General features: G+C 56.4%; 1 protein-coding gene across 1 annotated transcript; it reads right to left on the minus strand.

The window, feature by feature from the left end:
- Positions 1–4,916: 4,916 nt before the first annotated feature.
- PCK1 (phosphoenolpyruvate carboxykinase 1) lies at positions 4,917–10,222 on the minus strand. The gene is made up of 10 exons (XM_024559406.3): positions 10,067–10,222; positions 9,604–9,868; positions 8,918–9,099; positions 8,321–8,524; positions 8,000–8,187; positions 7,491–7,653; positions 6,854–7,078; positions 6,633–6,764; positions 6,173–6,268; positions 4,917–5,959 (listed from the first exon to the last, which is right to left on the minus strand). The coding sequence occupies exons 2-10, from the start codon at positions 9,825–9,827 to the stop codon at positions 5,505–5,507; spliced, it is 1,869 nt and encodes a 622-aa protein (XP_024415174.2). The 5' UTR covers positions 9,828–9,868; positions 10,067–10,222; the 3' UTR covers positions 4,917–5,504.
- Between the last annotated feature and the right edge of the window lie 2,623 nt (positions 10,223–12,845).

The following is a 12,845-nucleotide window of genomic DNA, read 5'->3' on the forward strand; positions in this document are numbered from 1 at the left end:
CCAGCTTCTTCCCAGTCGTTTTGTCCGGAAGCATAATCGACAACGAGTTTAATTATGCAATTAAAGTCATTTTCCTGGGCTGAACAAATATTTACAGCATATTTCGCTGCAAATTGCTTCGCCTGGAGACAGGTTCTACCATTGGGGCTGGCACGCAGGGCTGACTCATGCATTCACACCCCCTGGTACCAGGGGGCCACAGTGTGTGAGCAGGTGGCAGGCCAGCGAGCCCTCAGGAAAGAGCGTCCATGCGGAGATGTGGCAGGTGTCAGCCAGGCAGACGTGCCCTCGCTCCCGCCTCCGCGCCTCGGAGAATCAATGACGTCCGCTGAGCCTCAGCGGCGGCCCAAAGCCCCAGCTCTGCGAGTCAGAAGAGCCTCTGGGCCCTGCCCACCCTGCGGGGGAGCAGCTCTGTGCTGGTCAGAGCCGCATCCATCACACGCCCGCTGTCTTCCTGTCATCTGGGCAATAGCCCGGGAGCTGTCCTTAACGAGAGCGTGGGCAGAACCTCTCTCTGAGGCCCTGAGGTGCTCAGCTTCCTGTGTGAGCTGGGGCAGGAAAACTCCAGGCAAAACTTCAGAACTCCAGAAAACGTCACTTTCTTTTCCTCCCTCTGAGTCTCGTCTCTATCTTAAGCCCTGTCTCACCCACGAGGGGTGGGGGGCACTTGATCCAGATTGCTTAGGGGTGGGGGACAGTTGACTAGGGTTTTCTCCATTCACGGGTGTTCTCTCTCCCTGCCAAGCTCTGTGTTTGCAGCAAAGTTCTGGGTGGGGTAGGGGGGCTGGGTTTTGGGGTGGGGGTGGGCAGGAGTCACCAGTTGGAGACGATCCAGGGCTGGGTTCAGAGCCCCTCAGCTGTGTGGGAAGGACTGGGGGTCCTGGGAAAGGACCTGGGATGGAAGGTGGATGAGGCAGGGGGGCAGGGGGCAGGGGCAGCAGGCATTCAGCAGTGGGATGGGGGGTGATTTCAGCTTCTCCCCTCCAGCCCCCGCCCCCCATTGAATGTCAGCCCTGAGTGGAATAGAGGGTTGGTCCTCTCTCCACCTTGCTCTGGGTGGCTATGCCCTGGTCCCAGAGGCCAGGGTGGGCCCGGCTTACACCTTCTCAGTCCAGACCAGCCACAAGCACACAGCAGGGGCGCTATGAGGCTTAGCTGCAACTGGAAAGCAGCCTGGGTCCCCGCCCAAACGACTGAGCCTGCCCAGTCCCATCCAGGCTACCCCAAAGTGGGACAGGGGCCCTTCTCAGAGGTGCTCCGGCATCCCACCCCATCTCCTCGCCCTGCTAAGCTCTTGGACCAGCCACCACTGGAGAGAAGCAAAGTGATGCATGGAAAGAGGCAGGGCTTGGGGTCAGCCTGACCCCTGTCCCCACTCCCCATCCCTCAGGCTGGTGAAGATAGGTTGGCAGCAGGACCTCCCTGGGCCCGGCCTCCTCGGTGCACAGTGGGGGCGACCTCAGCTGCCTGGCGCTCTCCTGGGAAGGGCCCGCCATCGACCTGAGCCAGGTCGGCCCTGTGTCTCGGAGGGAGGGCATTGTACAGAGCGGTCCGCCCCACCAGCGGGCAGGGCTCCAGAGCAGGGACCGGCTTGCTCCCTTCCCTCGACCATCACGCCTGGCACTGAATGGCCCCTGGTGGGGGTGTTATGTATAGATTTAAACAATGGGACGACAACACGCATGACCGTGATGCCTCCCTCAGCCCAAGCCAGGCTCCGGCCGCTCCGAAGGGTTCCATCTTCGCCGACCGATGTGCCCACCCAGCCGCACGGGAGGTCTGGCCTGCGTCAGCCTGCCTGCCTCCCCGGGTGCAGCCCCCGAGCTCTGAGGCAAGCATTGCAAAAAATCGCCACCTGTTTCGTGTCCCTGTGGCACAAAGAACACGTCATCCTTGCAGAAAGATCGAGAGAGCTAGAGAAGCCGAGAGTTGTTTAAGGGCCTGGACTTCCAGAAACCCCAGCTGTTGCCGTTCGAGGGTGTATTTTCCAGAGTGTGTCCTACGCATAGACGCACGCCTACCGGACACACTTCCACTACGACCGCCACTCAGGACGGCAGGCGGCACGCACCGCATGTCACCAAAGTACCTTCTCGGAGTCGTTCCCGTGGTCCTGGTCCCACCGGGAGGGACTGCGATTCCTTGAAGCAATCCCCTAGTGCTGGGCTTGTAGGTTGGCTCCTATTTCCTGGGCTACAATAAACAACAACCCGAAGGAGTGTCCCTGCAGCGAAATGTCTGCGCGTCCGCGGTTTCCCTCCAGACACATTGCCCGAAGAGAGATCCCCGGACCTTTGCTAAGCACGTGGCTCAGGTGTTTGAGGAGAGTGAAGGTGGCTGCTCAGGGAGAAAAGTGCCCCTGATGTTACTGCTTGGCTCCGCTCTGCAGCCTCCCCCCAAGATCAGCAGTAAAACCCAGGGAGGCTGCCCGAGGCAGATGCCCACGCCTGAGGCAGGGCTGGTCCCCGGTGGGCCAGCTGCCTGGGAGGCTGCGGGGTCCCTGCCCGTAAATGTCACACCATCACATCTCTTCTGAAGATCCAGAGAAAAACAAATGAGAACTGCTGTCCCCACAGGCCCCGCTGTGGTCTCGGTCCCTCACAGGCCTCGTCTCCCCGCTTCCTCACCGGCCCTCCTGAGAAGGGGCGGTTATTACACCCGCCGTACAGCTGGGGGCGCTGAGGCTCGGAGTCTGTGCGATAGCTGAGCGCTCAGCCCTGCTGGAAGAGGGGCCTGCACTGGCGGGGACGTTTCATTTCATTTTCACCCAGCCCCAGCAGGGACGCTATTACCCATGGCACAGACTGAAGTGTCACTCCAGGTGACGCTGCTGGCCAGAGGCAGCGCTGGGACGTGTCCAAGGCCACCAGTGTTTACCACCGTCCCCCCCCCCCCCCCCCCCGCCCCCAGGAACGCAGGAGGGCAGCCTTTTCCCTCAGATGCCCTCTCCTGGTGCCTTTGTCAGCGACCCCAAAGCAGAGGTCACCGCTGTGGCTCAGGGCCTCAGCAGCAGGCAGGCCAGGGAGCCTCCAGAGCTGTGCCCTGTGGTCTTAAAGCCCTAGAAGGAACACCCCAGTGGGGGCCCACCCACCCGCCAAGCTCCCCGATACCCCCGGTGAGCGCAGGGCAGGCTTGTTGTCCTGGCTCAGTGTTTGCCGTGTGCCGACTGCGTCTGCCCTTTCACCCGCAGCGGGGCTCCGGGAAGCCGCGGAGGTCAGGGGCAGCTCCTACGTTGGATCCCACTGAAGACGTCAGTCCTGGTGTTGATTTGGCATCACGTGGGGAGGGCTGGCCAGGAATAGGGACGCTAGGTTTCCATTCTCCCAGCGGTGAGCCCTCCCAGGGCCTCAGGGCAGCCTCCTGCCGACCTGCATGGGGTGGGGGGGAGGGGGAATGTCACAGGGCTCTGAGAGGGGTCACACACACACACAGGGGCCAGGACTTGGAGCTGGAGGGAACACTCAGCTGGCCGGCTAGGGGAAACTGAGTCAGGGGCCAATCAATGGCAACTGTTGAGTCCTTCTGGCCCCTTAAAAACTCTTATTCTATGTAAGGCACCTCCTCTAGGCTGTCCTCCGGACTTCCAGGGACTGGTGGCAACGTGGTCGTACACAAGGCTGCTGGATGAGCGGGTAACGCTGGGCGGGGGCCTGAGGAATTCCACAATGGTCAGCTTTGCCTGCAAAGGCATAAAACCTGCTGAGGACCAGACTAGGGCCCTGGACCCGAGGCGTGCATTTTAACAATGGTGCCCAAACTCTGTCCTGGACGCCCCTCGTAGGGGTCTGAGGAACCATGTCAGAAGCCACCAGGCTGTGGAGAAACAGGAGCTCGGTGGCCTGGGTCCCCCACTGCCCCTGCTCAGCCCCAGGTGCCTTCTATTTCGTTTCTCCGGGACACTCGGTTTCTCAGTCAGAGTATGTGCCAACCAAAGCTTGCACAGAGAAACGGCAAACCGGTGTGAAAACCACTAATTTAAATTAACAGCACTTCATTCCACTCAGTGTGCCCCCCCCACCCCCGCCTGGGGTCCTGGTGTTAGAACACGAATCTGTCAGGAGAGCAGGTCCTGAAAGGGCAAGAAAACTCTGGTTGCTATTTGCCAGCCCTGGGGACACTCCTGGCCTCAGTTTCCCCATTGATAAAATCGGGGTGGTCTGGGCTTCACCTTCCACATGGAGCTGTTGCAGGGTGCAAGGCTGTTGAGGGGGACGGGCGAGCTTGTGAAAGGAAAGCCAAGGTGTGTGACCAACCTGGAGAGTAATGAAGCCACTTGAATGGCCTGGGCCCGGAAAGGGGACAACCTGAGCAAGCAGCGCTTCTGCAGGTCGAGCGTGTGGCTTGTCTGGGTCATTCCCCAACACCCAATAAATGCTGGGAGCACAGTGGCCAGGCGAGGGCTTCAGGCCGGTGCCAGGTGCAGCCCCCAGCATGCCCACTGTTGACAGTTGACACCGGGGCCTTGGAGACCCCCTTGGCAGCTCCTTCCGAAGGACACTGTTCTATCTGCCCTCCTCCCTGGGCAGAGAAGCATCCTCAGGAGACAGTGGGGACAAAAGCCTGTGAAGCTGGCTACAGTCTCATCCTTGCAGAGGCCCGCTCCCAGACCCAAGTTTTGGTCCCAAAGCACATTTTAACCTTTCCCAATCCAGTTACGCGACACCTACCTTCAAAGGTCTCTGGGCCCTAACTAGTGAGTGGTTAATTCAGGAAAGCCACAAGGTGGTGCCATGTGCCCTCTGGGTGGCATTCTCTGGCCAGGTGTCCCTGTCAGACCCCCTTCTCCTCCCTCCATCCCCCCCATTCACCCCTGACCTCCCCACGTTCTTTTCAGGGGGTTTGAATCACGACGTGTTTCCTCCAAGAGTCTCCTCTTCTTGGTGGTTCAAGTTTTAAAAACCAAGCGAACAAATCCATCTTTCTATAAAAGTTTATTTTGTAATTTTCTAAGAAGTGATAAGGGGGGAAATGAATTATGCCAAGGTAAAGAACAATGGTATACAAAAATAATTTAAACACACATATTAATAATAAAGCGACATTTCCAGCAACAACTAGGAGGTAATCATGCCCGAGATTTTTCCAAAGGTATTAAATATATGGTAGGTAAGGACAGACACACATGATACACAAACGCTCCACACACACACACACACACACTCATATATACAGCTCAAGTACTCTTTTTTCTGTGCCTTGCTGCTAACTGATACAACTATTGTGAAAATGGTGAAATGCCTGCGTGCCCTTCAGATTGAACCAACGTGCACGGAATCGTGAATTTCGGAGACATGCTAAGATTCCCTTCCCAATCTCGCGAGTTTCTAGCCTGGACCCTGCGGTCTTATCTGAACGATTAAAGTGTGCCTTTCGGATCTGCTCATCGGTGTGGTCATTATGGTGTGGCAGGCGGTGTCGGTTCAGGGAACTCCACTCTCTCCGGCTCCCAGTCCATCTCCCCGGTTGGAAAGGGGGTGCTTTGGCGGGTGGAGCTCTGGGTCTGATTACATCTGGCTGACTCTCTGCTTCAGAGCCCGGATCTCCCTCTCGATTTCGTAGGGGAGGTCGGCGCTCACTTGCTCCTCCAGGTACGTCTGGACTTCTTGCACCTCTTTCTCCCAGAACTCCTTGGAGATGTCGAAGAGCTCCTTCATGTTGATGTCTCCCAGGCCTTTCAGGTTCAGGGCGTCCTCCTTGGGGATGTAGCCGATGGGCGTGAGCTTGGCACCGCCTGCCCCGTTGACCCGGTTGAACATCCACTCCAGCACCCGGGCGTTCTCTCCAAACCCGGGCCACAGGAACTTGCCTTCCTTGTCCTTCCGGAACCAGTTGACATGGAAGATCTTGGGCAGCTTGGCTGTGGGGCGCTGGGCCATGCTGAGCCAGTGGGCCAGGTATTTGCCGAAGTTGTAGCCGAAGAAGGGCCTCATGGCAAAGGGGTCATGCATGATGACTTTGCCTGTCAACAGAGAGCGACCCTGTTGCTAAATGATGCTCTCATAGGACAGAGAGGACATGGTTATTGTTGACATAAGCATGCGTGGTTTCCTCTCTCTCTCTACACAGAGAGTGAGGTACAAATACAAACAGACAGAGAGACACAGGGACAGAGACAGACAGAGAGCATGCCAGTCACTGTTCTTTGCGGGTTCAGATTCCGACTTGCATTTACCTTTGTGTTCGGCGGCCGCCGTGGCCTCGGATCTCATGGCCGCCCCCACAAACACTCCGTGCTGCCAGCTGAGAGCTTCATAGACGAGAGGGACACCTGTACAGCAAAGAAGAAGTGTCCTTAAAGGCTCTGATGCTCAGACCCTTCGGTCAGCGATGCCATCTCACAAAATGGAAAGACTGCAGAACAGCAGCTTCCTAATTCCACGAATTCTGCATTCTCAGAGCCCAAGGGCAGAGAACCACCCGTCACACACACTCCCGCCACCGGGCACACAGGCAAAAGGAAAATGGATGAAGCTACATTGGATCAAGGATCCAGAAAGGCTCTGGGCGGCCCCAAGGGGAGCTTCGGCAGTAGATGCTTGGAAAGGAAGCTCAGGCTCTGGCTCCCTCTGGCAAGCTCACGGAAAAGGAGTGATTTCACAGACCCTCCCAGCCTGGGTAAGGGGGGTGCTCACCAGCAGGTCGGCGCCCTCCAAAGATGATGGCCTCGATGGGCACACCCTCTGGGTCCTCCCAGGCAGGGTCGATGATGGGGCACTGGCTGGCAGGGGTGCAGAACCTCGAGTTGGGGTGAGCACAAGGTTCCCCTACAACAGGCAGAGAGGAGAGGCCCTGAGCACCTGGCCCAAGCACGGGGCACACAGGGACTGGGGCAGTGGGCCTCCGGAGCACTCACCATCCTCGGGGGCCCACTCCTTGTTCTTCCAGGAGGTGAGCCTGACGCCGGCCGCCAGCGGCTGGTCGATGCCTTCCCAGTAAACGCCCCCATCGCTGGTCTGGGCCACGTTGGTGAAGATGGTGTTCTTCTGGACAGTCTTCATGGCGTTGGGGTTAGTCTTCACAGAGGTCCCGGGAGCGACACCGAAAAACCCATTTTCTGGGTTGATAGCCCTCAAGTTGCCTAGAAAGTTTTAAACCCGAGAAGTAGAAGTGAGCATGGAGCAAAGTTACGTACTCCGATATCCCGCAGGCTCACTTCTGTCCCAAATTCTCCACCTTAAACTCTCTCTCTCTTGTCTCATCCAAACAATACATTTACAACTCTTTCTTCCTCGTCAGTTTTCCGCCAATGCTACTTCAACCTGGGCATTATATAAACCAACAGCCACCGAAGTCCCGTTTCAATCCAGATTTGATATTAAATGAGAGAACACTCATGTAGAATACATATTTCTAAGACGTCACAAGGTCTGAAGTAACGAAATTAAAAATCCAAACCATGTGAACTTAGGGGAACTCGGCACCTTTGACAAAAGCCCGGAGTTCCCTGAGACCCAGTTACTGTCAGCCACCGCGGGGCCTCAGAGAGTCACCTTGCTGGTCGAACTTCATCCAGGCGATGTCATCGCCGACACACTCGATCTTCCAGCCCGGCAGGCTGGGGTTCATCATGGCCAGGTTGGTCTTCCCGCAGGCGCTGGGGAAGGCAGCTGCGAAGTACTTCTTCTGGCCCTCGGGGTTGGTTATGCCCAGGATCTGCAGGGACAAGATTCCTCCATGAGCTCTTCCCCCTCTTTCCTTCCCGGTCAGTGGTCACTACTTCAGCCTCAGACTGTGCCTGGAAGCCCCCAAAGGCTGGGTCCCCAACATCTATTTCTTTAGGTATCAACACAGATATGCTGGATGACGCCCAAAGGCTCCCTCTTGGCCTGGTTGTGTTGGAAGTCCTTCTAAAGAAGCACCCAGGAGTGCGCTCATAATTATGCGTGGAGTTGCCAACCCACAAACTGGAATGCCCTAGGCCTTTGCCAGCGCCCCACCCCCACCCCCGCCCTGGGCCCCGCCCCCAACCCCCGCACACTTGGAGCTCCCTGCCTCTCACCAGCATGTGCTCAGCCAGCCATCCCTCCTCCTTGGCCAGCCGGCTGGCAATCCTGAGGGCAAAGCACTTCTTCCCGAGAAGCGAGTTCCCGCCGTACCCGCTCCCAAAGGAGATGATTTCCCGGCGGTCGGGCAGGTGGGCGATGAGCGTCAGCTCCGGGTTGCAGGGCCAGTTGTTAACCAAAGGCTCTGCCGAGGAAGACACAGCTCACGTTAGCGTGGCACCACCCCGCCGGAGGTCCCCAGGGGGACAGGCCCCGGGGTCGGAGGCTGAGCTTGCTTTTAGAAATTCCAGCTTTGGATTTTGAAATAGTGTGCTTACTCTTTAAAGGCAGAGGGCACCCCACGGAATGGAGGCACTTGATGAATTCCCCGTCCCCCAGAGCTTCCAGGATGGGTGTCCCCATTCTCGTCATGATGCGCATGCTGGCTACCACGTAGGGCGAGTCCGTCAGCTCGACACCGATCTTCGACAGGGGTGAGCCCAGGGGCCCCATGCTGAATGGGATGACGTACATGGTGCGACCTGGGGGACCAGGCAGGGGGGACAGGTGAGAAAGGACCTCGGACTCACAGCAACCAGCCCTGTTTTCTATGGGTGACTTCACGCCCTGCTTGCCGCCAACCCCCCTGGTTACGTGAGTCCATTGGAAAGCGAACAGAATGCCAAAACAAAAGCATGTTTATAAACGTGTGATTTTGCTTCCACCGTGCATGGAAATAGTTTTCATGTTCCTATGAGACACTGTGTAAATCTAAAACTGAGATATACATTTTCAGTACATTGCCAATTTCACGTACAGAACTTAAAGACACAGAAGGCCATGCATTTCCCTTACTGTTACAATTACCACGAGGACAGATATAATAATACAAGGCTTGTGGATATTTTGCCCAATCAAATAAACATTTTATTTACCTTTCATGCACCCTGGAAACCGGGTGTTGAATGCTTTCTCAAAGTCCTCCTCGGACATCCAGCGACCCAGCTGGCTGGGGCCGCTTTGGGGGATGGGCACCGTGTCTCTTTGTTCTTGGGTAATGATGACCGTCTTGCTTTCAATCCTGGCCACGTCCCTGGGGTCAGTGAGAGCCAGCCAGCTGCAACAATCAAAAACACACACAGCTTAGGACTGGAGAGGGACGTGCAGCTAGTCTGAATGCACCTGTGTGCTGGGTCCCTTCGGCCAAGAGCCATTTAGGAATGCACCTGTTTGTTAATCGCCAAGGCCCTCCCACACCTAGCAGGTGCCGAGCACACTGACGACATTCTACCGACGAGGACCGCCACACCAGCTGAGACGTGGTCAAGCCAACGTTTACTAGACTGTGAGCTAGTCTGAGGACAGGGACGTCCTGACTTCCTTGGTTATCCAGGATCTAGTTTGCAAAAAGCGTTGGTTTGTTGTGCTGTCTCATCGAAGTCATGGGCTCCACCACTGTGGTTGAATTGAAGTCTATGTGCTTCTGGCCATTACATAGCTCCCCAAGGGCCTACAGCCCCTTCTCCCCAGAGATCTTCATCCATCTCTTTCCACCAAGCCACACTGGCCAGGGGGCAGGGGTGGGGCGGGTGTGGCAGGAGGGGCTGCAGTCTGCACTCACCAGTTGTCATACTTCTTCAGCCTCCGGATGGTCCCTTCCTCCTCCATCTGGTGCAGCAGCCGGCGGTTCTCCTCCTCGGAGCCATCGCAGATGTGGATGTGCTCCGGCTGACACAGCTTGGTGCTGCTCTCCACGAACTCCCGCACCGCCTGGGGCAGGCTGTCCAGGGTGCCCTGGACAACCTTGGCTGAGAAGTCGAGGCCGTTTTCGAGCTGAGGAGGCATTTCTGCAGAGATGTGCTGAGGGGCCTGGGCACCAAGGTTCCCTGAAATAGAAAGCACAGGCTTCCTGAATCTCGACAAGAACCCACGCCTCCAACAGGCACCACGTGCTTTGCTTGGGCAGCACGCCTGCAGACGGTCGTAGCTGGAAAGGAAAAAGGTCATAGCTGGAAGGGAAAAAGGATGCGGGTATGTGTCATCTCAGGGATTTTTAGCGATGTAAATACAGATGCTCCGCCTACCTTCCTTCTCTCGGGGCGAACTCGATGAGAGAGCCAAGGCTCGCTTTTGGGGGGTTTTTCCCGCCGGTCAGCGCGTTTTCGCGGTGGGAAGACCGCGTCTGGTGTCTGGTGGCAGAACCACCTGGCTTTATGGACCCTGGGCGAGGAAGGCCCGCCCCTCGGCCCCACCCGGGAGGCTCGTCCCTGACGTCAGGGGCAGACTTCTGGATCGTGGCCACGGTCAGCCTTGCTTTGGCCCTGCTCCCCACAATAAACCCCAGGGAGATAATCATTGAACAGCTAGTTGTGAACAAGCACTGGGAGACCTCTGACCCCTCAATCGGCCACAGCAAGTCCTTACATAACTTCTGATTGAATAAACTTTGCCCCAGTTCACTGCTGATGCAAAAAACCAGGGCCTTCCATTGACAGGTGGGTGCAGCTCCGGGGCTCCGCGTGTGCCCGGGGCACACGCTGCCAGCAAGGTGTGTGCGCTGATGCCAGCTGGTTGGCAGGACACGACACTGGCAGGTGTTAGCCAGTGCTGAAAGGCCCCAGGGAAGGATGTGCCCAAATGCTGGCGAGCGGGTGACTTAGTGGCAAAGGTCTGACCTAACTGAGGACTAATGAGCCTACTGAGTGCTCACTGTGTGACCCTCCTCAATTAGAAGGGCGGGGATTTCTACCTATTTTGTTCCTTTTTTGGAGGTACAGTGTCCGGCACATAGTAGGCACAGAATGACCAGAAGGCGAGCTTTGTCCGAAAGTGCTCTGTGCCAGCTGACTCGTGTGTCAGCTGCCTCATGGCCGGCCTCTGAGGTGGAATGAACAGCTCTCAGTGCAGACGAGGAAACTGAGGCACAGAGGGGCAGAGCAGCTGCTCCCAGCTCCCCGGCCGGTGGGCGTCAGGGGGAGGGTTAGAGGGCAAGCGAGCTGGGCTCTGGAGCCCTTGTGAGATGCCAGTGCCTCTTCTGGAACTTTCCGTGTATTCTCCAAGTAGTTCTGGGCCGGGTACAGTTATTCCTGGAGTCACCTCTCACTTTTCGTTGCCCTTGGAAGTCTGAGCATCTGGAGAGCAGAGCAGGGAGGTGCTTGGCTGATTTGCTAGACCACACTTGAGCAACAAGGCCTTTATAACAGTTCTTTCAAAAAATGTGCTTTGCAAGCTGTCGGCACTTCGGTCCAGTTTAGTGAACCATGTAGTGGTCGCTGGTGTTTCAAGAGAACTGGGTGAGAAGTCGGGAGAAGGGGGCCTGGCCCCGACTGCCCACAGCCAGCCCGATGGCTCAGGGGGGCCCCCTCCCTCCAGTGAAGTTGGGTGGCGACTCGCCTGCCCGCCCCCACCCCAGGTGTATGCGCAGACATGAGCCCCTACAGGGGTCTGTGAGGAGCTGCGGCAGACAGGAGGCACTGAGGAGGGCAGTGTGGGACCAAGGGTGATCAGAGGACTGTCCTGGAGAGCGTCTTTCACACGGTGACGTTGCATGCACGCTACCACCATCCGCCAAATCTGTCCTCCCACGGCCGCAGGTCCTGTCTTTAGATTTTCATTCAACCAGTGGCATCTCGCAATGTCAATACGATGTGGGCTGTTGTGTTGCGTTGAGTTGTAAATTATTGCCCGTTTCGGTCCCTAGAATTCATTACCAGTGGCATCGCCAGCCACATACAAATGTGTGCCCTGTCTAAATTCAACCCTGATGTAAAAATTCTGCGTTGCTGAGGGACTTTCTTAGCCTGTGACATCAGTGAAATTAGCCTGCCCAATGCATGACCTTAAAGATGCAACTCTGCCCTGGCTGGGTTGCTCAGTGGTTTGGAACGTTGTTTTGTGCACCAAAAGGTTGTGGGTTCAATCCCAGGTCAGGGCACGTACAGGAGGCAACTGATGGATGTTTCTCCCCCACATCTCCCTCTCTCTCCCCCTCCCTCTTCCCCTCTCTTTAAAATCAATAAATACAGCCCTGGCTGGTGTAGCTCAGTGGATTGAGCACAGGCTGTGAACCAAAGGGTCGCTGGTTCGATTCCCAGTCAGGGCACATGCCGGGGTTGCAGGCCAGGTCCCCAGTGGGGGCCACATGAGAGGCAACCAACCACACATTGATATTTCTCTCCCTCTCTTTCTCCCTCCCTTCCCATCTCTAAAAATAAATACATAAAATCTTTTAAAAAATAGAAATAATAAAATCAATAAGTATATCCTTCCTTAGGTAAGGATAAAAAAAAATAATAAAGACGCATTCGCACCGAAGTGCGGTTCATCTCCACAAATGGGCCCCGTGTCTGTTTAGCTGATAAAGCTGTGAGAGGTTCCGTTCCCTCCAGCAGCACATACACCGAACACACAAACGTGAAACCAGAACTCATTCACAGTTCTAAACACTAGTCATAAATTCAAGGTGTTCGTGTCCCGAGTCTTCCAGGGGAGAAACAGCGAGTTCAATTAGAATGTGGGCGCAGTGAGCCACCGTGGCACTTCTAATTGCCGCAGGGAACCGAGCAGTTTCTGCAGCCTGGGAACTCAGGCGGGGCCCTCGCAGACTTCAAAGGTGCAGGCAGGTAGGCGCCGGAGTGGGAATAGCTGTGTTCTAGGTATGCGATGGAGAACAGAGCCTTGAACTTGCAAGGGGTGTCACAGAGGCTTCTGAAGAGGTGTGTGACATACACTGACGTTTCCTGGTTACCTGGCAGCCAATGAAAAAGCAGACATCTGCAGATGGTGAACAGGTGGTCCAAAGACCATCAACACCGGCACTTGGAGTCCCCCCAGAGTCAGGATGGGAGGTCTCCCCGCTGTGCA

This window comes from Desmodus rotundus, chromosome 6, assembly GCF_022682495.2.
Source record: "Desmodus rotundus isolate HL8 chromosome 6, HLdesRot8A.1, whole genome shotgun sequence".
Lineage (NCBI taxonomy): Eukaryota > Metazoa > Chordata > Mammalia > Chiroptera > Phyllostomidae > Desmodus > Desmodus rotundus.

What these genes read in the sequence shown, in the direction of transcription:
- PCK1 (XM_024559406.3), bottom strand. Translation starts at nt 9,827, where the DNA reads ATGCCTCCTCAGCTCGAAAACGGCCTCGACTTCTCAGCCAAGGTTGTC. An exon ending in GTGCCCTCTGCCTTTAAAGA is followed by an intron (nt 8,188 to 8,320) that starts GTAAGCACACTA and finishes CTTCCTCGGCAG; the next exon opens with AGCCTTTGGTTAACAACTGG. An exon ending in GGCTGGCTGAGCACATGCTG is followed by an intron (nt 7,654 to 7,999) that starts GTGAGAGGCAGG and finishes TTGTCCCTGCAG; the next exon opens with ATCCTGGGCATAACCAACCC.